This window comes from Varroa jacobsoni, unplaced genomic scaffold (assembly GCF_002532875.2).
Source record: "Varroa jacobsoni isolate VJ856 unplaced genomic scaffold, vjacob_1.0 scaffold_1285, whole genome shotgun sequence".
Lineage (NCBI taxonomy): Eukaryota > Metazoa > Arthropoda > Arachnida > Mesostigmata > Varroidae > Varroa > Varroa jacobsoni.
In genome coordinates, this window is record NW_019214187.1 from 51104 (window position 1) to 78941 (window position 27838).

The 27838-nt window shown below is 38.6% G+C and overlaps 3 protein-coding genes across 4 annotated transcripts in view; 1 reads left to right on the forward strand and 2 right to left on the reverse strand.

The window, feature by feature from the left end:
* Nucleotides 1-27761, forward strand: part of LOC111268439 (Aminopeptidase P) — a 61988-nt gene extending 34227 nt beyond the window's left edge. Inside the window, exons 7-17 of the mRNA XM_086971698.1 lie at nt 11727-11953; nt 12797-12989; nt 13352-13524; nt 13736-13895; nt 14274-14586; nt 15983-16169; nt 16903-17111; nt 17504-17684; nt 18373-18550; nt 18999-19165; nt 19597-27761. Coding sequence (XP_086827824.1) covers nt 11727-11953; nt 12797-12989; nt 13352-13524; nt 13736-13895; nt 14274-14586; nt 15983-16169; nt 16903-17111; nt 17504-17684; nt 18373-18550; nt 18999-19165; nt 19597-19716 — 2108 coding nt within the window. The 3' untranslated portion in view covers nt 19717-27761. The remainder of the gene's footprint in view (nt 1-11726; nt 11954-12796; nt 12990-13351; nt 13525-13735; nt 13896-14273; nt 14587-15982; nt 16170-16902; nt 17112-17503; nt 17685-18372; nt 18551-18998; nt 19166-19596) is intronic.
* Nucleotides 3215-10258, reverse strand: LOC147752382 (transmembrane anterior posterior transformation protein 1 homolog). Its single transcript, XM_086971696.1, has 2 exons — nt 10120-10258; nt 3215-5373 (listed from the first exon to the last, which is right to left on the reverse strand). Exon 2 carries the CDS (start codon nt 5364-5366, stop codon nt 3474-3476), a length of 1893 nt encoding a protein of 630 aa, XP_086827822.1. The 5' UTR covers nt 5367-5373; nt 10120-10258; the 3' UTR covers nt 3215-3473.
* cactin (cactin, spliceosome C complex subunit) lies at nt 6797-10259 on the reverse strand. 2 transcript variants are annotated; one of them, XM_086971695.1, is made up of 2 exons: nt 10120-10259; nt 6797-9612 (listed from the first exon to the last, which is right to left on the reverse strand). In XM_086971695.1, the coding sequence occupies exon 2, from the start codon at nt 9551-9553 to the stop codon at nt 6968-6970; it is 2586 nt and encodes an 861-aa protein (XP_086827821.1). In that variant the 5' UTR covers nt 9554-9612; nt 10120-10259; the 3' UTR covers nt 6797-6967. The 2 variants fall into 2 exon arrangements, with proteins under 2 accessions (XP_086827821.1, XP_022703156.1); XM_022847421.2 differs by having other exon boundaries at nt 6797-9615; nt 10120-10241.
* Nucleotides 27762-27838: the final 77 nt, after the last annotated feature.

Consider the following 27838-nt stretch of genomic DNA (forward strand, 5'->3'; position numbering starts at 1 on the left):
AAAATACTTTCGTTATTACCATATGAGCTTGTACGGCCGGCAAACAATCGTTGTAGTTGTGACACGTTCGGTGATGTAACAGGAGGCCTCCTTCCCTTGCTGCCTTCCCGGCGTCATTCATCGACCACCAGAAGCGGAATCTCCTTCACATTCAATTCGTTGCACTACTTTCTCCTCCTTCACCTCAGACTGGTCCGCATGGTACGGAGTGCATACTACACAGCTCCTATCCACTCAGTCATAGTGCTAATGCTAGCGTTAGCAAAGCGAGCAGACTCATCAAGCAAACGCGCACTGCGCTTTGGTTTGCATCACTCTCTTTTTTCTCGTGGCAGCGTCGTTCGCAAAAACGTTTCTCTAGGCGTCCCTCTCAACCAGCAACTACCGCCTCTGTTGCGGTTCAACGAAGCCTTCTACTAGTACAACTGTCTCACTCGCGGCTACTTCTGTGCGTTTACCCTCACTACAACCGTTGCTTTTTGCTTGCGCAATTTTTCTCGTTGGGTTCAACTGCCATCTTAACTCACCCCATCTCTGTTATCGGCGCATAACCCCTTTGAAAGAACGAGCCTCCTGTCCGTTAGACACCTGAGGGCCCCAAAGGGTTATGACCCCACTCACCGCAGAGCTCCGAACGCTGCAGCTCGCCTGTTCAGTGCTATCTGCGAACAATGAGCACCCCAGCTTAAACAACTGGGCAACCGGCTGACTACATGCAGTGCTGGCAGACCCTAAATGCAGCGGTTGTTGCTGTTGGAGCGATCGCAATGAGGGTCACGTTTTCTCATGCTTTGAACGAATATTTGTGTGCCTTTATTAGGTATTCTTATTTACTATGGATGTTGCTTTTTAACAAAAACCGATAAATAGAAAAACGATACCAAATTCAGATTGAGCTAGACTGGCATTTTTTTTTAAGCTGATCTCTTCACCTATTAAAGCATTTAAAATGGTAGTTCGGTCGTAAACCTGTCGGTTGCGACGCTCTGCCGGATCACGCACTACTTTTATCTAATTTATTATGCGAACCCCCCTGCTACACAAAATTAATAGGTATGGATAAAGAAAATACGCAAAAGAAATATGCAGTGTGCAGTTCATTTGATATGGCCATTTAAAGCAAACGATAGAGCATACACACCCGGGAACACTGGAACTTACTGTCTGTTTGTGCGTTTTCAAAGAATCGTCCTGTCGTTTTTAGTATGCCACGCAATTATATAAAATAAAGTAAGCGCTTTAATCATAAAGACAAAACTTATATAAAAAAGTTTGAATAATGATAAATATCATGATTTTTACTGTCAAGTATTGAAGGACACTATTATCTAATGTGGATAAAAAAAACTTTAAATCCAGTGCAAATATAATGGTTTTTTTTTCATGCACGAATCACGTAAGATACTTATTTCCTAATGTATGCGCCGGAGTCTTTGTGCCTGTGGTTAGCTATCAACCAAAAATCAAGTGGCTTGGCCCGCCGACCCGCACTTAGCGTTGTAATCGGCGCAAGCAATCAGCTTGTTGCCTGGGTACTCGTAGCCGGCTCGCTTTAGCGGCAGCAAATCGATTGAAGAGCCGATTGATCTGGCTATGCGTTGGTTGATTGAGCGTGTCGAGTTATCACGGACGAAATAAAAGCGCTACTGTAAATAAAGTTCGTATTGTCTATAGTATGCGCAACGCATCGTGCTAGAAAATTTCGATTAGTATAGCAAGCCAATGGGCATTCATACTTTTCGTAACAACAGCTTCTCGTTTAAGCTCACATGCGGACTCATCTGGAAGAGGGTCAGAGGAAAATTTACTCATAACACCCTTACATTGTCTATCTAAACACTAGAATATTGTATCTGGAGAAACAAGACTTGAATCGAATGACCCAATACCGCAAGAGGTGGTGGCGCTAGACGTACGAAAATCTATTTTGGAGCATTAAGTTTGGGCTAGCATTTAGCTACATCTAGCATTATATTTGATTACGCCATTTTTTGTTTATGTGCATGTGTCGGTTTTAGGCGAGTTTATGCATTGTTATTTCTTGAACAACTCGGAGGAAGGTCAAGGTCGTTTAGAACTTATATAAAAGTGGGTATATTGAAAGCCCTTAACATTAAAGATCTGTCCATCACTAATGATTTATTCCGCACAATGGCGTTTTATGTTGCATACTGTACTATAGAAAACAATCCAAACGTTGTTTCTAATACTTTACGTAACGTACTTAAATCGTTAGGCATTACTTTGGACGCTTGGCCCCTACCAGTACGAAACGAATGTGCCCGACTTCGAATGTAGGCCACATAGGTTTTCAATTTTAGCAGGCAAATGGGTTAGCCATTGCGTTATCACGGGGGCATACTGTCAAAAGCAACCATTAGCCACAGAAATCGGTCTCACAGTCCGCATGATTCTAATGAAATCAGCTGACAACCGACGAAAACTAATACGAATAATATCTGGACGTGTAGTTGATGACAACAGACAACCCGTGCGCTACTACACACTTGTTTGAAGAAATCGGTGGAAGTAAGCATACCCATCCTTTAGGCCTTGATTGTATTTAATAAAACATTTTGGAGATATGGCGGGTGTGATGAAATAAATGATCATAATTTGTCATATACGTTTAGAGAGAAGTAATATCCTATCCAATCAACATTTAGTGCTATTTGGACTGATTATTCGATATAGATTAGATTATTCGATAAATACCAGATTGCCCTAAAAGCGGCTATAAAGGTAATTTAGGAAAACTGTAAACTTTTGAGAACAGCTTACATCATGCAATTCATTGGCTTCACGCAAAATATCTAAAAATCAGGTTTTAATTTTCTTTTCAATGAGCACGATTATTTCTAGTTTTATTGCTTTGTAATAACAATGCATGTCACGCTTCATAAAGCATCTTAATATTTGTCGATCGAATATTTCAAAATAATTACGGTGTTCTAAGTTATTTTCTTCTATATACTCATTACGAATTCAAATTATCGCGTTACAAGGGCTATGCGTTTGTAAGAAATATATTAATAGAATGTCATTGCGAAAAGAAATTGCATCAGTTAGTAAGGATTAGTCTATGCTGCGTGATTATATCTTAATATATTTTATAAACCCTATAACCGTGTCATGGAAGTTGCAATAGCGCATGCAATGCGGGCACGTAATTGGATCAAATAGAAGCTATTGATAGAAACAAGACGCACAGATGTATGTGTCTAAAGAACGTATTATGTTTATTTTTACACAACATCGTTACTTTTTAAACATAATAAGGATAACAACAATTATCCTTTTGTTTCCACTCGCTTTGTGTATGGTCTATTGTGTTCGCTTTAGTTTAATTTGAATAAATGTGTACATCCGCACCTGCTACATTAACACATATAAAGTGAATTAGCAACAGTCTTAGTAAAATATTAAGTTGAGATATCTCTACAAGATATTTATTCATCCGCCCATCTATATGCCTATGCATCTTTTTTTATGTTCTGTAATGGTAAGGCTGGCAGCATCCCGGTCGACACAGACCGTCCTCGATTTTTAATTTCTGCTAAAAGATTACTGGCTTCCGTATTCCCTGTTTGGCAGGCATTTTGGGGAACGTCTACGTTTTTTCCTAGAACATCTTCTTTGATGCCCAATGTGGAAATGTCCATCGTGCTTTCCGCAAAGATTGGCGCATCATTCATTGACTGCTGCACTAGTTCAGTCTGATCGCGTATATCAGCCAAGCTTGAACTGATTGAAGGGTTGGTGGACTGCGGTTCTGATTTGACCTCAGGATTTTTAATTAAACTGATAAGATCTGGGTTTCGTAGGTCTTCTAGCGATTGTCTCCGCGACGAAGGTAACGATGTGCAATTTCGCTTTGGTCGCTTTTTCTCGTTCTGTGTCGCTCGATGTCGCTCAATTAGAACACATGCTCGACCTAGCAAAATTATGTTTACGGCTAGTTTGAGTGAGAACAGCATGACCCATGTTAGCATCGCTAGAAGCCAAGCGAACGAGCCATTGAGTGTTACACTTCCCACGACAATGCGGACGACGAGAGCTCCTAACGGCAGAGGAATAAATGCCATTCGGCGTGCTACGAGATCTGAGTGGTCCGAGTAGGCGTTCTTTAGCTTGGAGGATGCTACATCATAGGCCAGATACGTGATGTACTCAGAATACATCGAGTAATGAATTTCGTTGAAGCGTGTTATGAACGCATGCTTCACCCAGTCTATGATAATTTCGGCAAACATAACCCAGGCACAAGCAGGTAACAGGTCCCACAGTGGGTCAGCTGCCCATGAATATTCCTTCATTGTCTGCAGCACGACAACGAATAACAGTACAATATAGTGAAAGCGTTCGCGAACATCGCTGCACGACATTTGAAAGAGATTGTTTTTCTCAAATTTCTTGAACACCATTCCTTTTAACTCGACGAAGTTATTTGACATGATAATAGTGAGAAGACCTTTACTCTGCGAGTTGACGGCAACATTCAATGTAACTGCTTGAAGCATGACCAGAAGGCAGTGTAGCAAAACGTACACTACTGCCATCAAAAAATGCTTTAGCAAACTGAAGCGTCGACGGCCATCTCCTTGCCTCCCTCGTGGCTCTGTAGCTGTCCAGAATAATGCATCAATAATGTCCTGGCCAAAGTTGCTAAAAAGACGATCCGCCACCTCGAGCATGTTGAAGAAAATGTACAGTTTAATGACCGATTGGGTTTTTACTATGTGATACAGGACGGAGGTATCGACAAACGACGCCAACAATGCCACAATGACAATAATTAAGCCCTTCAGTAAATCGCAGATTTCAGCCGGCTGCAACAAACGCTTAGTTGAATGGCTCGGACTACTTCCTTTCATGAAGAGCTTGTTGATTCCTCTTTTCAAGGGATAACTAAAACCTAATATGAGGCTTAAGGCAAAGCGTATAGGTAGTAATGTGAATACAAAGAGAAACGCGTCGGCACACTGTATGAGCCCGTACAACTGAAATTTCTCAAACTCTTTTGGTATCTTAAAAAACATATAAAATTTCTCCCGTCGACCGTCGTAGTGCTCTTCATCGTTCTCAAGAAAGTAGCCTCGCCGAATTTCGCTATGCATGTAATCCCAGAACGACACAGTAACGTCAACGACAACTGCCGTGGCTCCATCTTCACTAGAGTTCTGAGACAATCCCTCCATATTTGACGCATTGTCCTTTAAATAGTCACAAAATCCCACAGCGCTTTCCGATACCGTGACCTCGCCTTCATCTAGCTTCTGCTTAATTGCCGCTTGCGTATCACCGGTAGAATCGGTCCGAAAACGAACACATCCGGCTGTTCCGGTTGTTGCCATTCTAGTGCGCATTCGGTTCCTGTAGCAGAGAAAATGTACACAACATGTTTGTGACTAGCGTAGTACAACAAGGTTGACTGACGTCATCAGCTAATCTCGTTTATTACTATTTGCTCTTGATCGATATTTCTTTTGGAACTCTTATGTTTGGGCCGGCCAAGTGCCCGCATACATACACAGCGGATGTTAACTGCTAAAGACTATTACGTGCGCGTTCATTTAATATATACATATACAAAGAATAATATACATATGTTAGCACTTTATAAAAATACCTGGACCAGATTCATATATTCATTCTTCTGTGATGTTCTGATCTTCACTTGTTATTGCAACGCTTATTATTTCTTGCTTCAACAATTATCCCATATCGCGCTCAGCATGGTTCTTCGCATAGACAACTACCCGCTACGACTATGGGCATTTGGAGCCTTCTGTGTAGTAACCTATTATTTACTCTCCTGTTACTTAAAATGTGGTTGAAACCATGAGGCACAGTTAATAGTAATTGGTCAGTTATCGTAACCTTGTGAGAGATACAGAAAAGCATGTATGTATAATAGCTAGCCAACAGAATGTGCACATTCATTTATATAATACAAGTTATCAAATAAAAGAATAGGTACAAAGTGTTAATTGTTTTTTGTGAATCCCCTTCGTGACATTAAAAACGGTGTTAGCCACTACTTATATAACGTTTGCTATGATGTTGTATTCAATATGTATTTCATTTCTGCTCTCACTAGCTGAAGCTAGGTTTGGCATAATATTTGCACAACTAATTTTCGTATCGAGTTGTCAGAGCTTTCACACATCTCTCACATGTCCACTTATATTTTTCGAAAAAGAAGGCTTAACAAGAAACGTATGTTAAAATAGAATGAGCATATACACACATACATATACATATTTGACGTATGTGAGACCGCTATGTTTTTCATGCGTGTACTCATGTTGTATTGATTCCAATCCATTGAACACCTGGTGGAATGCTATAAGAAAAGCGTCGCGAAAACAATTACGAAAAGCGATATAGCTGGATGGCTACAGGCGGCCAGAGTTTCCAGGATAAATTTAAGAAGACTAGAGAACAAATGTGTTATCCAATTGAGTCAACATATCGATGGAAGATGTTATCTGTTGTTCAATCTAAATCATTTAAGTAGGGGAAAAACTTCAGGCGGAAATTCAAACTTTTAGATTATTGTAAGGTAACAACGGATCGGTAGAGCTTAGAAACCATATGTGACGGTGCTAACTAGGCATTGTCGCCCATTTCATTAATTCCTTCTGTAACACGTATTACGAATACGCTTTTGCACGTAATAAAATGTTTAATATGTTATGTGCTCTAAAAATGCAAATTTCGTGCAGGGTTAATATATATATATATTATTTTTTAAACCATTTATTATACCTAAACGAAAATAACTATGCCATAATCATTGTACAACATGTTTTTATTATTCGTATATGTCATGTATATACAATCAGGGTTTCAGACCAATGATAAGAAAGCATTACGCGGAATGAAAGTAGGCGACTCAACTTTTTATAATGATGCACATAATTTCTCATCAAGCCTCACATGAATACATGCACACACTCATTTTCTATCTCCTGTATCGGTAGCGTTTAAAGTGGAACCATAACTGAAAGATATCGTTGTGAAATTGGCACCGGAAACCCTTTTTATATGAATATTCCCATTCTCGGTTGACAACTTTAAACGCGATATCCTCGTATGGGGGACCTGCATGAAAACGTAATATAGAAAAGTCAGTGTTGTCCTTACATGGAATGAGAAAATACTGAGGCGTCTTGTTCTTATCAATGAGGTCCGGATAGAAAATGTTGAATTTGTAGCCTTGAACAATTTTGGGTGGCGGATTATCGATGTCATAGTGTGTCTGATTATACTTATTCCACTCAAAGCCTGTATGAACGCGGTTAAAGTACCGCGGTTTTCGCGGTCGCCATTTGTCACTCCATTGGTATGATTGAGAATCGACAAGGTTCTCCTCAACGCTGAAGCGGGCCTCGTCTGAATCCATACCTTTACGAGCTTCTCGCTCAAATTCTTCTTCTATACGAGTCAGCTTGGCGGTTCCACTAGAACGCAACATCATTTTACGAATCTCTCGTCGCTGCTCATCCTCATCGGGGTCGGTTAGGAGAGTGCCAGGTTCAAGCTCTTGCGTCGTAAGTAGCGTTGGTGTATATCTGCCTGCGTGGTAATCCTCTATGCTCTGTTGTAATGGGTCTAATTCGCCCCGTTCTGAAGTTTGGCTGCCCTCATCTTGGCCTGTCCTAGGGCTACTGCTGCCTTCTGCACAGGTGTACCGAGATGCAATATGTTCTTCTTCCGCTACTCCTTGTTCCATCTTTAATTGCTCCAGTTTCTTTCGAAGATTTTCTTCATGGCGTTCTCGAAGTCGGGCTCTAGCCATATACGAACGCAAACGTGATAGTAATGTTTCCCAGTAAGCGACATCAAGGCCCGGGGCCTTGTTACTCAGCTTTAGTTCTATTTGACCTTTGAGGACTTCAAGCTGTTTAGGTGTTTTGCCTTTGAATACACTGACGATCTCGGAGCTGACTTCAGTGCTAATAGCACTACGCCCGCTTCTATCATCCAGAGCATTTTTCTCCTCGTTGTTCAGCTGGCGAACTTCTTCGTCGACGATAATACGAATATCGTTCCAATATTCTTGATTCTTTTTACTCTCAAGCCGCATGTAAACGCTAATATCCTCAATAAGGTCTTCGAAGTCATCAAGCGTTAGCCCATTCAAATAGAGGTAAGGTTCAATCATATCCACAGAAAAATCTTCTTCCTCTGCTGAAATGTATCGAGCGAGAAGATCAATCGGTTTAGCGCGACCGTCCTCAATACGAATTTTTGAACGGAGTTTGGCTTGTTGCAAATGGAAACTGTCCTCCTGAGCTGCCCACTGCTCAAACTGCGCACCCTCACGCTGACGTTGCTCCATTTCAATAGCTGCATCCCGTTCAGCGCGTTCTCTTTCGCGTTCTAGCCGTCGTTCTTTGACTTTCTCCAGTTCCTGCCGTTGCTCTTCACGTTTGCGTCGGTTCATACGCTCTAGTTCCTCGTCCTTAATGTCTTTAAAACCCTCTTTTTCTAACTTTTTCGTCCACTTAAATGTTTGGAGTAAATTGGAATCACCGAATGGATTATCGTGATTTGTGTAACCGGCATACTCTTCATCCCAGCCCATCTCTTGTTTTCGTTTACGTTCCTTAGCTTCTTTTTTTGCGAGACGACGTGCCCTCTTCTGCTCAGGCGTTTCTCGCTCCTTCATAAGCTGCTTAAGGCGTTTCTTTTCCTCCTTTCGGCGTACTTCTTCCTCTTTGAGAAACTCACTATACTTTTCCCGTTCGCCCTTGCTCATTGCATCCTTATGCCTCCGCTCGGTTTTGGTCTTTTCTTCATCACAGTCTTGCTCATAGGACGTACTTCGGGACGCGTCGCTGGTGCTCCTAGAACGTGGCGCCAATTGTTGCCTGGAACTCTTGCCCTGGCTACTCTGCTCGTATTTCGTAGCATAATATTTATCACAAGTCTCACTTTCACATGTAGAATCACCTCTAGTTTTCTTTTCATGTTCCGACTTATTTCGACGTTCATGAGGAGATTCTCTTAAATTGCTCTTATGATGTCTTCGTTCTTTAGAGTCGGTTCGATCTCGGCGAGAATCTTTTTGTCCACAATAGCGAAACGTGGATTTATATTGAGGACGTTCGAGCCTCTCTCGTGACCGGTTTCTTTCCTTTGATGCGCGGTTGCTCTCAGCTAAACTCTGCCCTCTGTCACGGCTTCGACATCGTGTGGTATTTCTACGACAACGGGAAGAGCTTCTTTTACGCTCCTTTACCAAGTGCTTTTCAATAGAGCCTTCCGGGCTTCTTCGGTTACCATCTTTCTGCGAACCCTTATTGTGCCCGCGATGCTCCGGTGAACTTCGTGATCGCTCCACTGCATTATCAACGTCTTTTCGTCTTGACGTTGAACACGAACGTTCATCTTTTTGAGAATCCAAGGTTTTTTCTATTTGTCTATAATCTTTAGAGCTACGTTCTCTCCGCCATGAGCGACCTTCATCCGAATCCGAACCGGATCGAGTTGAATCAGTCGGGCTGCTACTACTTCGACAGCCACGTCGACGGGAAGAACCCATCTAATGCGAGTAAAAGTGTTCGGCGGTACGTGCTCCTCGGAAATCAGGCCAACGAGAATCTTCTGAAATACATGAGCTTGCTTTTACTGTCCAAGACATACGATGGTCAGAGATGACGACGGAGGTAAGCAAAGAAGGATTTTTTTAAATTAACGAGGAGGCCTGGCAAATGTAACAACGAGTGCCATAAAGCACTATTAATAGTAATCATGCAGAAATGAAATTTACTCTCAAAGATAGACCACGAACATTGAGTAAAAATATTTTTTATCGTACCTACTTAGCAAAACACTGCGATATACCCCAAAACATCACTACTACAAAGAGCTCACATTTGATCACACTACAGTACTTAAATATTCTAAATGGCTTTGTCTAATTCCTTTATGATAGGGTATCACGTTAGATACGCACATATAGCTATAATTTTTAACGACAGGCGTGAAAACAGTATGAACAATTAAGAACACGAACTTTATATTATACATAAAGTTGCAGATATTTAAATAAATATCCAGATAAAATTATTCCAGTTAATGAATTAGGTAAAAAAAGGACAGGATTACCTTTTCTAAATCACTGCAAATAGCTTCATCGTCACCCGTGCAGATTCGGCTATTGGATTCCAATCAGATATCGCTTCAAACATGAATTTTAAAAATGCATTTACAGAGTAGAGCTTCTTTTAAGAATATCCAACTCTCTCACGATGCCCTCACCGTCAAAATGTAGAGGAAACCACCGAACACATTTTGTTTAGAGGAGTAAACATCAAGTGCCCAGTCCGAGCTAAAATGGAGGGCAGCCGTGGTACCTTTGTGATGCAAACCCATACCGAGGGAAAGAGTTGCCCTCACCCATCTAGGATGAGGGACGACATCGATTCGGTTGTCCCAGTAAAACGTAGCGGATTTTTTTCTGAAGTAGGCTGATTAGTGATGCATAAGCTAAACGCGACAGATGACAGATTAAACGTGACACAATAGCTCCCCTGGTGTATTATTTTATGACTTGTGGTACACTTGAGCAAGCTAAGCAGACGAATATGACTTCTGAAAGAAAGAGTTCTATTTTCCCGCGTTTGTTTAACTACTATAGTTAGGCTAGTTCTTCGCACGAGAAGAACTGTATAACAGCACTCGCGAAATCAAACTGTATCTCTATTTTTGACCTTGACCGGTTTCAAAATTTCATTCACAAGTACGTGCATTTGAAGAATTCTAATTTTTGCCGCAACGATAATGGAAACTTTAAATGTACTTTTTGTGACTTTGGGTGTGCTTTCCTTATAGTTTCATAGTTATTGTTTATCACAGTTTGTACTACAATAAATCAAATTGTTGATAAAGCTGCGCCAACGTTATAGTGAAAGATTATTAATTTCGCAGAAAGTGTAAACGGCAGAACAATGAAAATACTGTTGTACGTGTTTTCATTACTTTAATATATTATATAATTGACTGCCTACTGGTATCTGAAAAATGGTAGGCATATAAATCCCATTTTATCTTTCTTTCGTATGATGTATCAAAACAATGTATAATAAAACATGAACAGACGCTGAACCCCTGTTTTATAAAGGAGCGCATCGTAATGCAGCAAAGTAAAAACTTTGTTTGTGCCCTCTTGTTTGTTTGGCGACGAATTGTGTATCTATGCTATAATATATATGTATATAGATTATAGCACAAGTACGACTGATCTTCGAAACTGTGGAAGACACACATTGGTAGAACTGTAAAAAAAGATGCCCTAAAGGCTCACCTTAATCAATATAATCTCTATTTTTATATTATGCACATGCATACACTTTCAAATATTACATTAAGATTTATTTGTTAAAAATCGAGATCAGCCTTAAACGAATTTGACTGAATCTCTGGGAAAGTAGATCTTCTTGTTTTCTCGCGATATAGCAATATAATATCATTAATTTCTCTAAATTAATCCGCTGTGCTTTTTTTCAATTTTTTGTTCGCGTATTTCTATTCACATAATTTCATAGAGATTTTGAAAAAACAAATAACTTTTTTTTATTATCGCATCCAGACAAAACTCGAACGCTGTAATATAAACCTATAATATTTCTGGGCAACCAGTTAGAAAATTATTTTGAGACAAAAAGATGGGTTAGGTCTACATGTGTTTGTTTACCTGTTTATTTTACCATTAGCTGTCGTGTCAGCAGCAGCAGCTGCAGCAGCAGCAACAGCAGCAGCAGGGGCTGCCGGGGCAAGCGGTGGTGAACAACTTCCAAGCGAACCTCTAGATATGGCGATCCGGAGCGCAAGCGTGGCTGGTATGGGAATGGCCTCAGCCCTAAAAAGGCTCCGAGCCCTCATCCGGGCACAACCTGAGGGCATCTCAGGCTATATCATCCCTCATGATGATGCTCACCTTGTAAGTTTTTCTAATACATATACGATTTACCTACACTTATCAATGATTATCACAGCCATTATGTCAGCAAGCCCGTCATGCCCCGATTGTCTACTCGGGTTGTTAGCTGTGCATCATTTAGATGAAGTCCGGTTATCCTTATCCTTCGCTTTTTACAAATTTGTCAGATTTCATTTAAATTGTCAATTGCGCCATCAAGGAGGATGAAGGAATATTTACCTAAGAGATATGCGGTAGCATCCAAATCCATCGAAACTTACCCAGCAGATCTCTAAAAATTGTTATCAATTATAATACTTTATAACAGGCAACAGCGTTACTTGGTATTAGATCCACAGACAAAATTCGCACTTTATATAGTCCATGATGAGCGAGGTAACATTTTACAGAAAGATATATCGCATGTACAAAACTGAATGATCAAGTATGTGGAAATGAAATATATAAGCTCAATTATTATTTTTTAATCGATCGCCCACTAAAATAGACACGTTTCATTGCAAACAACCAGTGATCATTAATGACATTTATAATGAATATAATTAATCTACAGACTATAGACTTGAATTAATTTAGCTAACAAAATTTCAGCTCAATAATCTTCTGAATCCTTTCGCCATCACGGCAACTTACATTAGCATTAAATATTTTAAAATATTGTTATTGTGCCCAACATTTGTTTACACAGTATCGAGCTTTAAAGTTTGCTAATAAACATCTGTATGGGTTTTTTCACATATCTTACTTAATACTTTATTACTGGCAGGGTGCCTTTTATTGATTCGTCAACCAAATTCGTACGAATTCGAGGCATTTATCAGACAAATTATTACCGTTTTGCAGAGTGAGTATATTTCGTCGAGTGACGCTCGACTGGAGTTCATCAGCGGTTTTACAGGATCGGCTGGCACGGCTATTGTCACAGAAGATCAAGGGGCGTTATGGACTGATGGCCGATATTACAAGCAGGCTGAAAACGAATTGATTGCCCACGCCGCAGAGCATGGACATCAACAATGGACACTTATGAAAGAAGGTGGCATTTGTTGTTCTGACCCATGTTGCGCACTGATGATTAAGTTATATTCAACAAATTTTCGGATGATACTTATCATCAATCTAGTTTATTTATATCAATTATATATATAGTAAAGGGTATATATGTGAAATATTGTATTTTCAGCGGCGCAATGGTAGAAAATTTTGTGAATCCTCAGGCGGGTTTATTACCATGGACAACTATTTTATCGGGCACTAATACACATAAGATCAGATTCGTTGCGTTGCACTAAGTTTAATTCAACGAAAGTCTTAACACCTCTGGTTAATAGGATGCCCTACAAAAATTAAAAAAAAATTGTATTAATGTAATATATGAAAAACTATGTTTTGGTTCAGGCTTGCCAGAAACTCTGGAACCACACCAATGGCTTTCAAAGGTCCTGCCGGCAAAAGGCAAAGTCGGGGTTGATCCTTTGCTAATCTCGTACACTGGATGGGAAAGGCTTGCGCAGAAGTTAGAGGGTGCCGGACATAAACTGGTGCCAATTATACATAATCTTATCGATCAGGTGCGTAACTAATGTCACAGGAAGCAGAAACCGACAGTCAAGCGATAGTCGAGGGACAGCATACCAGCTGTTAAATTTTTTCGACTGTAAATAAAGTACGTAATTATTTTTATATCTATAGTGGATCATTTAAACCGTACCAATCAGACTCTCATGTACGTTATGAAGGAAAATTGCGTCTTTACTCAATTGGCTTTAAAACACCTTTTAGGTATGGGAAGAAAAACCCTCTCCGCCTGGAACAGCGGTTGAGGTCTTACCTTTGTCATTAGCTGGACGCAGTTGGCAAGAAAAACTTGCGGATGTGCGTTCGGATCTCAAAGCGAAAAACGCTCAAGCGTTGGTCGTCACCGCTCTCGACGAAATTGCATGTACGTACTGTCGTGACGTAATTGTCTATCCAAAGCACCCGCCAAAATATTCTGCCTTCAATATCGGATAATAAACAACAACCGTTATCGCCTACTTATTTGTAAGACTGGCTTAAAACTATTGAATTATAGTGCATGACAGCCATTGGAACCGAGTGATATACTGATGTAACCTTCACATGTATATAATATTGTAACATGTATGTGATAATGCACGACGATTTTTATAATCCTGTCTATCTGCCATAGGTCTATTATGAGTGATTTGAATTCGCTTGACGTTTAATAAAATTTCGAATAATATAATATTGGACATGTCCAGACATGACAAATCCGGATATAATTTACGTCACTTTTGTCTATACGTCTTTTCGGCAGGGCTATTCAACTTACGTGGAAGCGACATCGAATTCAATCCGGTGTTCTTTGCATATGCTGTAGTGACTTCAAAAAGTGCGCATCTTTTTGTGCACGAGGATAAGATCACCGTAAGCCTTGAGAAACATCTAACTTCGTCCTCCAGCAGTCCAAGTAGCGACGTATCTTCGAGTGCGGGAAGCTCCCGATCAGGAGATACGAGAATGGACACTAGTGGTGACCCAAACGATCAAACTGGGCAACAGTCTCAGCCTTCTGCACAACACCTTCACCAGTCCGTGCTACCTGAAACTGTCGACATTCAACCCTATTGGTACTGGTCACTTCTTGCAAATAATTTTTCTTTAATAACTTCTTTAAAGGGCTCGGATCTCTAAATCCATTTTCGCGTATTTTTGTACTTGTTCATTAGGTTAAGCGAGCCCAATAAGTGCAACTCGGTACCGTCTAACGTGACTACATGTAAAAAGTCGCTATGAAGCACAAAAATTCTCTCATCTATAATCTTTTAGGATACAACTTTTTAAAATAAATTTAATACAGTATTTTGCTTGTCCAATATCTCACAAAGGTAAAAATTTTTCAGATAAAGTCTGATTTATAAATTTAAAAGTGCCAATGTTGACGAACGGATGACATATACTTTAATGCGGCTCTCATAATATTACGACTTATGATGTTGGTAATGTTACTTCGGTCTGTTTGAATGATACGGGATGCGTTCGAGTATATGGGGTGGTGATGGTATCCATAACAATAAGGAAACTGAGCTTTGTACCTCCCTCACTAGTTTGTCGAGATTACCAGTAACGAGAAACAGTCTATGTAGCTCGATGCAGTAACTGATAACATGTATAATTAAGGCTATACAGAACTCCTATTCTTTTTATCCGACAGAGATAAAAAGGAAACAGGAACTACAACAGTGCCGTCACGTAGCAATTCTTTCACTATTAAATAAATTGACCAAATGATGAAGAGAGCTGATATTTAGGAATTTCCCGTAGGCACAAACTATTCATATATGTTCATGGGCTTTCCAAGGGTTTAGCATGGCCTAACTTATACATAGGTCGAACCCAGCTCTTCCAATAGAAGGCAACGAAAGAACTACGAGGTACAATCAAACAAAGGAAAACAAAAATAACAACAACAACGACAATAACAGGCACATCAAAACTGTCTATACGGGTAATATTATATACATCTATGCATACACATATATATATATGTATATTACATTTATATATATATAGAAAATCTGAGCAGATTATACTAATGGACACGTTTATGTAGTACAAACAATAAAGGTAATAGTGTTAACGATAACAGCAATAAATAAGTAAATAGATATAAATATTTCAGTGGTACACGTAGAAATTAACAGAATAAAGAGCAATGTTTAATGAGTTACGGTCGACGACTGAGAATAATTAGGGACAATTAGTTTTGACCTTAAGGAGCGATATTGAAAAGTGTGTAAGTTTAATATGATGTCAGAAGTTACATAAAGTAACTAACCAATATACAAGGTACCTTTTTGTATATGAAAAAGCATACTGCAGGACTGCGTTGTCATTTCTCAACTCTGGATGTTGTTTGCTTCTGTAATCTACTTGATATATTTCTATCAATTTATCAAACTTGATATAGGCTGAATAAATTTTGCTGTTTTAGCTAATGGAACTCGACTGAATTCTCCATTGCAGGGTGTTTCGGGAGTTTCTATCGATGCTTATCCAACAGCGGTCGGGTCGCGTGTGGGTATCGCCCAAGTCGTCATACTGTATCGTATCTATCGTTCCTGAGGAGAGGCGCATATTGGAGCAATCACCCATTCAAGTCAGGAAAGCTGTTAAGAACACAACCGAAATCGAGGGCATGAAAAAAGCACACGTTAGTATTGCTACTTTAATACTAATAACTACCATCATCAGTTAGTTGCGCTTGTTGTTAAATTTTAATTATGCTTCATTTGTGAAAATGATTGCAATTTAATTAAAGTGATTTTCATTGTATTGATTCCTTATGGAAAGACGTGACTACTGTCATTCGTTCACAGCTCTAACGATGACACATCTTCTGCTCAGCTTCGTCCTTAACTTAAGAAATAGCTCCTTCTTTTAAGCTGTTTTTCTGAAAATAGCTGAAATTTACCGGTAAAAATTAAGTTGTGGGAAATCGAACACCAAAAGTGTCACTTTAAAAGCTAGAAATCGATGGACCAAGCTTTACCAATGACATACAGTACACAACAAGTGAAATTAAATAGAAATCTAAATTTCATTCACCTTCTTTTCCACGCGGTTCTTTCAAAGTGTTTACTGCTCGCACTTCCCTCCTATTTCCTTTATCAATGATTGTTTTCGGCGATCATGCCTAACAACGATTTAAGAGTCCGCAGCAACAAAATTCTATCGCATACTATTGTCCATTACGGTCCATTATGAGTACTGACGTTTGTATTTTCCTACGATGACCATAGACGATATTGTATAATGACTGCTACAGGCTTGGATGAATAGGGTTCTGCTGTGTGAGCTATGAATCTTTAAAAATCTCTGTAGAATGATTATTTCCGTAAAAAATTAAAAGCAAACATTTAATGACAATAATGGACTTGCTCTAGATTCGTGACGCGGCAGCGATGTGCGAATTTATATCTTGGTTGGAACGTGAGGTGCCAAAAGGTGGAGTGACAGAAGTGTCTGCCGCAGATAAACTGGAAAGTTTCCGTCGAGCTCAGACTGATTTTGTGGGGCTCTCATGTGCCACCGTTAGCGCGTCGGGGCCAAATGGCGCCATTATACACTACAGACCCACAAAAGACTCCGACAGGTAATATTATTATTGTCCATAGTTTTGCTTCCGGTTTACATTTTAAATAATTGTGTAATAAATAAATAATAAAGTGAAGCTAGTTTGGGAACGATTTATTACGCATAAATGAGAGATAATATCGGAAATTCCAGAAAATTATTTTTGCTCACTTAGGTCATCAAAATGTTGTACAGACATTGCTCGAGTCTGTTCAGTCGTGTTGTAGACGGGCGAAGACTTAATTAAGTAATAAAATGGCTCCAGCAGGTGCTAACAGAATAAGCATCCTTACCGCTTAATTATTACAACAAACTATGTGTAAAATCGTTTCGTAAGCATTTACTTTGATCGTTTACCTATTATAATGCAATAATTGGTTTAATGCTTCTAATATGATGGTCCTATTACAGACCTATAACGAGTGAAGATCTCTATCTGGTCGATTCTGGAGGCCAATATCGGGATGGCACAACAGATGTTACACGAACAATCCACTTCGGAACGCCAACGGCCGAACAACGGGCATATTTCACCCGAGTTGTAAAAGGCGTTATTCTTCTAACTACGGCAAAATTTCCTCGGCTTGTAAAGGTAGGTTATACAGATTCTCTATAATTACCAGGTTTTAAGATTTTATTGTATTTAATTTTAAAATATACGTAGCATATATTGTTGAGACCTGGCACTGCGGAGGCACTGTATAATACTACGGTATGCTTCGCCCATAACAGTATTGCATATCATTTCATCTAAAGTATTAAGAAAAAACTAAGAAAGACAGGAAGCTAGAAAAAGACTTATGCTGTAAGAAGACATATATTGTTATGCCATTTTGAAGGAAAGTGATACCTCTGAGTTTTTGACTTAATGCTGTTTTAAATCAAGAAGGGGAAGCGCAGCTTGAAGGGATCATTTAAAAACAAACGAATTTCATTAAGACAGCATTTATGATTGCGTATTCTTTGATTCAATAAGGGGGATTTTAACTAAACTTGTACAGAATAATTTATCAGTCTAAAAGAGTTTCTGCGCTCTTAATCAGCAGTAGCCTATAGCAGTGGCTTGGGTAGCTAACTATCTCGCTGCAAAGCCAGAACCTATCTCGTTGAGCCCCGTAGTAAGACATGCGCATGGTATTTTTTAAACTCGTGAGTAATAAGTACACTACTGCTGTAAACATTACCTTGCGAATTGTAAAACAGAGAACAACAGCTCCCTGTTGCCCCCGAAAATATACCAGTTGGTAACAGGTAGTTCAATTGATTCTTTCACGGTACAGGGCGCTATGATCGACACACTGGGCCGTAAGAGCCTATGGGACGTCGGATTAGACTATATGCATGGAACAGGCCACGGAGTTGGCGCTTATCTTAACGTGCATGAGGGACCCTTTTCGATCTCGTATAGGGACAACCCTTATGATTGTGGACTGCGCGAGGGCATGTTTAGTAGCATCGGTAAGTTTTGTGTGAACACATGTATATGGATAGCAGGTAGGCTTTGATTCCTATTAAAGCTCACTAGGTGTTTGTTTAGTCTATTTTTGTACTGACACCTTTTTACTCTAAGGCCTTTTGGTGCTGAAATTAATTCCTCTGATTCCTCAATAGAACTGCTGAATGTAGGCTTAATTGAATCCCTAGTGTTGTGCAATAATACATGGCCTAATTGAGCATTAGCGTATTTACACGAAGTAAGCCCAGGCGAACTAATTGACGCCGAATTTTATAATTCAGTAAATAGACCGCTTAACTTACGGTGGTTAGAAATGGTAATTTTATGATTGCTCGCTCACCACAAGAAGATTCATTTCCGTGTGCCTGATACCATTATCTGTCATTTAACCAAAAAATGATTTAATTCAAATAAAATATTGCGTATGTATGTATGTATCTTTGATTATAGAGCCTGGATATTATAAGGACGACGACTTTGGGATTCGCATTGAAAATGTGGCAGTAATCGTTCCGGCAAAAACTGACTATGAAAAACCGTTTCTTACGTTCGAGACGGTTACATTAGTACCAGTGCAGAGTAAACTCCTCGATCCCTCAATGCTCAGTAAAGAAGAGGTATGATACACGGAACCTATTAGATCTTTTTGCCATTACTTTTGCCCTTGCGTATTTATATATATTCATAAAACAAGTGTACACCTTTTTGGCTTTCTTTCAATAAATGTATAGTAATTTTCAATAGTATATATTATATTGTTAGTAAAGGATTTAGGATACTCCTCTTGCTCGAATTATAGCAGTTGCTTAATCTTTCTTAACACATATTAATACTTAATACTGATTATTTATAATCCGTTAATTTATTCTCACATGGTGTATATTTAAGACTACGTGGAAATTATACATTTGCAAATAAGAATAATAAATCTAGAAAAAGCATTGACATGTATGCTTGTCCTATTGACAAATTCGCACCACATTTCTCAGTAGTTAGTAAAGAAGACTTTGACATTGCATTTAAATATTTATTGCGTATCATTTTTCAGATCGAGTGGATAAATGGTTACCACGAACAATGTCGTTTAGTGGTAGGCAAACTGCTGGAGGAAACTGGTAAAGATGCTGCGCTGAAGTGGCTCCTCCGGGAAACGCAACCTATAGGTTAATGGAGGGCGAAAAACAGAAACGCAGGCGTCGTAACAACACTAAACGCTAGCAGATATTAACCGTCAATGAGTTTCAAGGAGCTCATATCGCCCTCATGAAACCGTGAACTGAAAGGGCAAAATTACAAGCAAGACAGCTGATAATGTCAGCCAATGACTTTTCGGAAGATGACCCTGAAAGGATACTATTTTAAAATATGAGGTTATTAAAGGCACGAGCATGGTCTGTTAGGAACTCTATACATACTATAACTTTTTTGGTTAGTTTGCCTACAAACAACCAGCATGTGACAAGTTTTTATAATATGTGCGGTGAGCGTTGCTTCTTTTTACTTTTTTCGGTATATTCCAAATCATAAGTTTTCTTTTTGAGGCCAATTAGATATCTGTGTAGTAGTTTAACAGCTTTTATTTCGCATGAACAACCTAACAGGAGTTTAGGTATCTGTTGCCCCTGTGGATCGTCCTTCTCGTCCGAGTACAGGGCGAACGTGATGACGTGTACCACCCATACTTATCAGCTGAAGTAAATACGACCTTATCTACCTCTTTATACCCATTTCCCGCGCCTTCTCCTCCTGAAAGGTCGAGGGGGATTTATCTGAATCGCATACAGCCGTATGTCTTGATTAAGGCCGCCGAAAATGCGGAATAACGTCGCAACGACGAACTGGAAGCAATAATAACAACTATACACGTACTAATTGAAAATAGCAGTGATTAATATAATTATCAATAATAAGATAATAATTAGACTCTTATTAAGATTTTTAACTGCAATGACGGGTCATGACAAAGCATAAACGGCAGCAATGATGCAAATCGTGCTTAGAAAAGGGTGTCAGAAGGAAAAGAGGAAGTAACTCAGGCGGAGACGGCGCATGTGGAGATGTAATAAGTTAATCTTATTTATTTTGAAGGTCAGTGAAAGATGCAATTAGTTCATTGATATTGGAATTTTAAAAACACTAATTGTGCACGCGTCAATTTCATGTACATTTTCGCGTATTGATGCAGTGTCTAGGAGTATTCCTGCCATGGTAAAATTTTTAGACATTCAGTCATATTGAGCGTCTTATTATCTCTCTCCATGTGCGCCCCATAAAATAAACGAGCTTGATCGCCTGACTTGTAAAGTTTGGTGAAATATACAAAACAATTACGACGACCTACTAGATTCTATAAAAAGATAAAATGCTATATTATGATGGTCATGTTGGAGGAAACATGTTAGTGTTTATCTTAATGAATAACAACAGCAACCAAGAAGCAATAGAGTACGTCCTACCTCAGGTCCATCATTTTATCTGAATGCTAGTCATTAGTAATTGACACTTGAAAAGAAATACGAAGCGCAAGCATTAAAGAAGAAACCAATGTAACAAATAATAACAATAACACGATGATAATAACTACACCACCACAGAGCATTCATGATTATTGCAACACTAGCAGTCGCCAAGGGGATGTTGATTTTATCAATTATTATTATTATGGTTTAATCAATATATTATACCTGAGATAATTATTACGATAGACCATGAATAATCATGTGCGAAAGCTACTTTGAGGTTGGCCTTAAAAAGGCGTATCCGGTGTCTAACACCACACAGCCTCTCTTGGGTACTAAAACAATAATAAAGTTTATTACTACTACCAGTCGTAATACCAACTGAGAAGAATACAAGATTGAACAAAAAGACGAAAAAGCGAGTCAAGCTTGATTGCTATATTCCATAGATTATAATAGTGATCTATTATTATTATTATTGTATAGGAATCGAGTCATTTACATTTACAAAGGATTTCGTTTGCCTAATATCTCGCAAAGATAAAGATTTGTCAGACAAAGTCTGATTGATAAATTCAAAAGTGTCAGTGTTTATGAACGGATGGCATATACTTCAGTGTGGCTCTCATAATATTACGACTGATGACGTTGGTAATGTTACTTCGGTCTGTTTGAATGATACGGGATGCGTTCGAGTATATGGGGTGGTGATGGTATCCATAGCAATAAAATAAGGAAACTGAGCTTTGTGCCTCCCTCACTAGTTTGTCGAGATAACCAGAATAGAGAAGAAAAGAAAATGTTACGAGAAATGGTCTATGTAGCTCGACGGAGTAACTGATAACATGTATAATTAAGACTATACAGAACTCCTATTCTTTTTATCCGACAGAGATAAAAAGAAAACAGAAACTACAACAGTGCCATCACGTAGCAATTCTTTCACTCTTAAGTAAATTGGCCAAATGGTGAAGAGAGCTGATATCTAGGAGTTTCCCATGGGCACAAACTATTCATATATGCTTATGGGCCTTTCAAGATTTCAGCATCGCCTGACTTACAAGTAGATCGAACCCAGCCCCTCCGAAAGGAGGCAACGAAAGAACTGCGAGATACAACCAAAAGAAGAACAACAAAAAACAACAACAACAACAACAACAGTAACAGACACATCAAAACTGTCTAGACGGGTAATATTATATACATCTATACATACACATATATATAGAAATATATACATATATACATTATATAAATTATATATACACATATATACAGCCAAGCAGGTGGCCAATAAAAAGGCAAGAGTAGCTGAACAGATTATACCGATGGACACGTTTATGTCGACAGAACGATAAAGATAATAGTATTAATGATAACAGTAATAATGATAATGTCAGTGACGATGCTACCAGATATATGTATATATCAGGTTGATTGTTTAGCTGCTTTTTTGTTTACGGTAACACTCTAGGGGAGTGCAAAACGAGGATCGCATGGGTATCGTATGCATATGGCGGCGGCAGCAGCGGAAATATGGCACCCACTGTTAATCCACAATAGGTATAATCAGACAGCAAACAGTTCGAAAAATAACAGAAAATTGAGGTCTTTATAAGCAACACTATGCTTTGTTGGTTAACTTACTACACTAACAACCGAACTGTTGGTTTAAATATATTTCTGATCATTATTATTATTATATTTTGAGAATCTTCATGTCTTTTTGTTTATTTTCGAGAGTCAACAGTTACAGGTTGGCACGTGTTAACTTCGAAGAGTTAGATTGTTTTTAAAAGCCACTGACTGTACAATTTTAATTGTTTATTATGTTGTTAAAGTTATTATATTAAATGATATTAAGAATAGGCAAGGTTATGCAAGCACGTGCAAATATGCGATGTTACTGATAATCTTTTCTTTTATCGACTGAGGAAATATTATAGCCGGGCTCTGCCATCGATCCGCTGTGCGTCTGTTTATATAATATTGTAGAACGGACTGTGATGACAGTTTCGGTCGCTCCATCGACCTAAAATGCCTCACATTCACGCACTTGTCAGTGAGAATAACTGGCGATTCTTCTAAAGGATCGCTGTAAAAACCTTATTATGATTCATTTACGACTGATCGATCAATAATCGATTATTACCGCATAAAGCTTCAATAATTATGAGGACATCGTTGTGTTAATTCTGCCTCCAAGAGTTGCTGTTACATTATAGATTTTTCATTGGTGTAAGACAGTTTTAACCTTTATTGAAGGCTGGACTCATGACAATAATATTGACAATTGTACCATAGAGTATGAATTTATTACAAAATGGAGACAAGAATCATTATAATTATAATATATTTATAGATACTAAAGTGTGACCTAAGGAAAACATTACACTGGGCTCGATCCCACTGAATTCGTGTTTTTAGCAAAGACGCTAAATATGCCAAAATATGCTTCGGTAAGTTGCGAATATCATTTAAATTTTAACATAACACTATACACTGCTTTATTTTCTATTTACAGTCCTAATAAGTTACAGTTGTTAATGCTGCATCTCACCACTAAACAAGCTTTAACAGTATCTAATTTAAGAATTTTCCTTTCAGTGGTAAATTTTTGAAAAATTGTTAAAGCTGTAAGCTTATCCTTTCCGACTCCAAGTCTACACTACTTTTAGTATCGAACTAGAAGAAGAGGTGGTAGCAGCGTCATTAAGATTAACGTGAAGCATCCTGGTTGACTGATTTGGACGCTGATTTAATGCACGGGAGTGTCAAAAGCATCGATGCTATTGTCATTCAATGCAGGACCGATTGCAGCACTAATTCATTAAAATACGGAAACCGTGAAAATAGAACAGGTCTAACTTGGATAGATGAATGAGCCACTATACACATTATTCTTTAAAGGTGTAGAGCTTCCGTGAGTTGCTCCGCCCAGCGCCAATAGAGTTCTAGTTCCTGCAGTTGGCATATTTTTACAAACGAGTCGCGCCATTTACATTTGCCTTCCCGTAACCCACGACCTCATCTACCTCAAACCGATGTTCGACTTACCCAAACTAACGGGTTATTTCGAAAAAAAGAAGGTTAACTCCTTAACCAAGTATACAAATGAGGCTTTAAGTAGCAGCAGAAGCTACTAACACCAGTTATTTGCAGCCTTAGGTGGCACAGCCCTTAGTTTTCGTTAGATTATTTGCACGTCTCGCGATCCAAGATCGACACAAGCATTGATGTAAGGGCAAGCTGAGCCAACGCCCTGGATACAACTACCTCAACACGAGCTACCTCACATATAGCAACGTACTATTAAGTTAGATAAGAACTAAATATTAAGGGTCTCCTGTAAAGGACAAACAAGTAACCTAGATTCCGATGCGGCGCTACTCCCTTTTGACCCCGTCTTGACGATCTCAGTTTTCGAAGCGTAGAGTAGACGAAACATCAAGATTCGCAGATTATTCAAGCTATTGTTATGCGTACCCAAGCGTCAAGCGGTATCAGTTATAAAAAGGGATGAAAGTGTGTTTTTCATCTCTCTTTTGAAGTTCCACCGTGCCAAGCTTCTCGCGGACATAAGTAGCATAACCGTAAATGCCACTTGCGTAACCAGCCTCCACTAAATGAAATTCTGATAGGTGCAAAAATTAGCCGAATAAAATTATTTAGTTCTGACTCAAAGTGAAAACAACATGGATTGCTATTCAAGTATGGCAGGAAATTGTCATTTTCTACTTTTAGCGTGTTTTTTTTTATGTCGGACTGACACAGGGATGTGAAACAAGTAGTAGTTGCTTGACAGGGGCGAAAGTCATTAACAAAAAGCTTTGAAAGGGAAGTGGTAACCAATCGGTGCCGCTGCGCCAAATTCCTACAGCAATAATCTTCACACAATGATGATGATACTGATCAAGTTGATTATATTATTACAATATATGAGCAAATACTACAGCAAGAAAAATATATCAAGAAAATATATAACAAGGCACTAATAATAATGATAATTTATATAATTATATACATATATATGTATGAGATATAATAAGAGAAGACAACATTGACTATTATATGATGACAACAATATTATTAAGGCTATGTAAAACATCACTATGGTAAAAAATAAGCTATTGTTGTATAATATACATAATATATTTACAGGGGTATATATATATATATATATATATACACATATATATAAGTGTACGCGACCTAAAAATCATGGTTGAGCAGAATGAACGTAGACGCCGAGAGAGAGAGAGAGAGAGAGAGAGAAAGAAGAGGCTGATTTGGACTGAAGGCGACAAACCCAGAAAAAGAAGACCTGAATCGCTCTAACAGTTCACAGCTCGCCGACACTTCCGTGTATTGTGTATGTATATTGAAGCATAAAATACTAAGAATTCAGCGCGTATAAAAGCTATACGAAAGAGAGAGAGTAATAGTAATAATGATGATAAAAATAATTAATAATAAGATGACGCAACGGCGGTTGACTGCCCGATAGTGCGCATGCATGTGAGCATCGCCCGTATGACAGATCCACAATGAGCGTTGCAAATTCCCAACATAAAATATGCTTTGTTTATTAGAATACCGTGTGTTCCCAATCGTAACAACATGTCGAAATCGATAACAACAGCGTGAACAACGCGCTAAAGATAAAATTAGGCACATCCAATATAGCAGTATGATACATATATATATATTCACACGGTATGATTACATATAACGGTGGCGCTGATGATGGTGATGATACTGATGATGATTTATGATACATATATAGAACTAATGAATATAAACAAAGAAAATGATTCACTAGACGAGAAATGGAAGGATAGCTTGAAACACACAGGAAGAAGACGAACTTGAGATTTCGAATCACTCCCGTACTAATAATGATGATATTACTTTTACATATATATATATATATAAAAATATATGAGCGACAACTATAACAAGGATAAACGCAGTCAAACTGCCCCATGTACATCACTTATCTTCTAATAATTCGCTAATATTAATAATGATATTATTATTATTATGTGTTTATTCCGCTACGAAGGGTAGGGAGAGGGTAAGTTTGCGTATGGTCAAATGGAAGACCACAAGATAAAATCAAGAAACGGACCGTAGAAGTGGACTGACATTTACAAATAGACGAATTGCTGATTGCCCTTTTTCTAAGGTTGGCCTGCATCATGTACATCTATGTTCATTTAGGTAACTACGCCAGATTCTTTTTTTGTTGTAGTTTTAGCTAGTGGTAGTTGTTACTGATTACTGGCTTTTTTCCTCTCAAGCTACCTCTACTTTTATCATATATATTTGATGGAAAACCAAGCATCCTTTGATGCATTCCTACTACTTCCAGTAGCAGAAGTAATGGCTTTTATCAGTCGCAGGCCACGTTTTGTTTTGTTCAGTAATATTTTCGGTTGAGTAAGCACACCAGCATTATTTTTTCTGTTCCATATGAGTCAGGTACATTTCGTGGGAGACGTGGTCTATTTATAGATGAGGACTCTATGGTGGAAGCAAAAGCGACTTAGATAAAGAAAAATATTACCAATATTAATATAGTAATAATGGGTATGCTGAGGATTATCGTTTCATATGGTCCCAAAGGACGCTAAACAAACGAGTGGAGGACGGCTAGATATGATAATACAAAATTAATTCGCAGTGTCGAATCATGCGTATACACAGTTAACTTTCCTTTCGTTCAATTCCTTGTACTTTGTCCTCAAGATGAATGGTTAATGTGTAAACTTGAGCGCATTATGTTGCACAAGCGTCTCTTCAATGTATTTGCGTTCGGTAAGGCATTTTACTAACTTTTCTGTGCTCACCCAACCTCCGTTCGTTCCTGGTGCCAAAGTGCACGTCATGTTGCCCCTCAGACAAACATTTTCAAGTAGTAAAATGTCAATAATAACGACAAGTCAGCTTAGTTCAACAAAAACAAAACAATATGTTTCGGTAAAACGACTTGCATTTACATGTATATATATATATATACAGAGCATTGATGACAGCTGCTCGTTCACATCTTACCCGGTTCTACCAACCCTCTATCGATGTAATACGTGCGAGAAAAAGAGTTGTATATGAAACGGAGAAATCGGAAAAGAAGTAAGTAGCCTAATGATGTCAAGTAGCATGATCCGACACATGTCGGGGGGGCAAGATGGCGTGTATCTCCACAAGGTATAAACAAAAAACATACAGACTGCGAATGATGCAGAGTGGACTCGTGGAGCTCATCGATGGTGACACGTTTCGATGATAAACATAGACATTATTAATGAGAGAGAGAGAGAGTGAACAAACGAGGGAAAAAGGAGGACAGAGAGATTAACAAACAGAGACACAAAACTGAAACAAGGAGAGCAAAAATGTGCACGAAGGAAAATAATCGTTAGTTAACAGGAAAAATAATCGATGAACAGAGAAAGAAGGAAACGGTGAATGAACATGATGATTTTCAAGATGATGCTGATGATGCTAATGACTATGGCTAATGATAATGGTGACATTACTAAATACAATAAGAGCAACATAGAGGAACACAGCAATATGAGCGAGGGTGGCAACGACAAGAACAACAAAAGGCACGGTTCCTCACGAACTGAAAAAGTAGGGTGAAACACGCAAACAAAACAGACAAAGAGGAACAACCAAACATAAACAGACCAAACATCATTCATGAACAAAATGAGCTAAAAAATAAAGATTTGTCAATGTCAACAAACGTGTGGAGTGTTTTCGTTTATATCGACAAGCAACTGAGACAAGTAAATTTTGTTGTCAAACAGATCGTTTCTCCGC

What these genes read in the sequence shown, in the direction of transcription:
- cactin (XM_086971695.1), bottom strand. Translation starts at nt 9,553, where the DNA reads ATGGGTTCTTCCCGTCGACGTGGCTGTCGAAGTAGTAGCAGCCCGACT.
- LOC147752382 (XM_086971696.1), bottom strand. Translation starts at nt 5,366, where the DNA reads ATGCGCACTAGAATGGCAACAACCGGAACAGCCGGATGTGTTCGTTTT.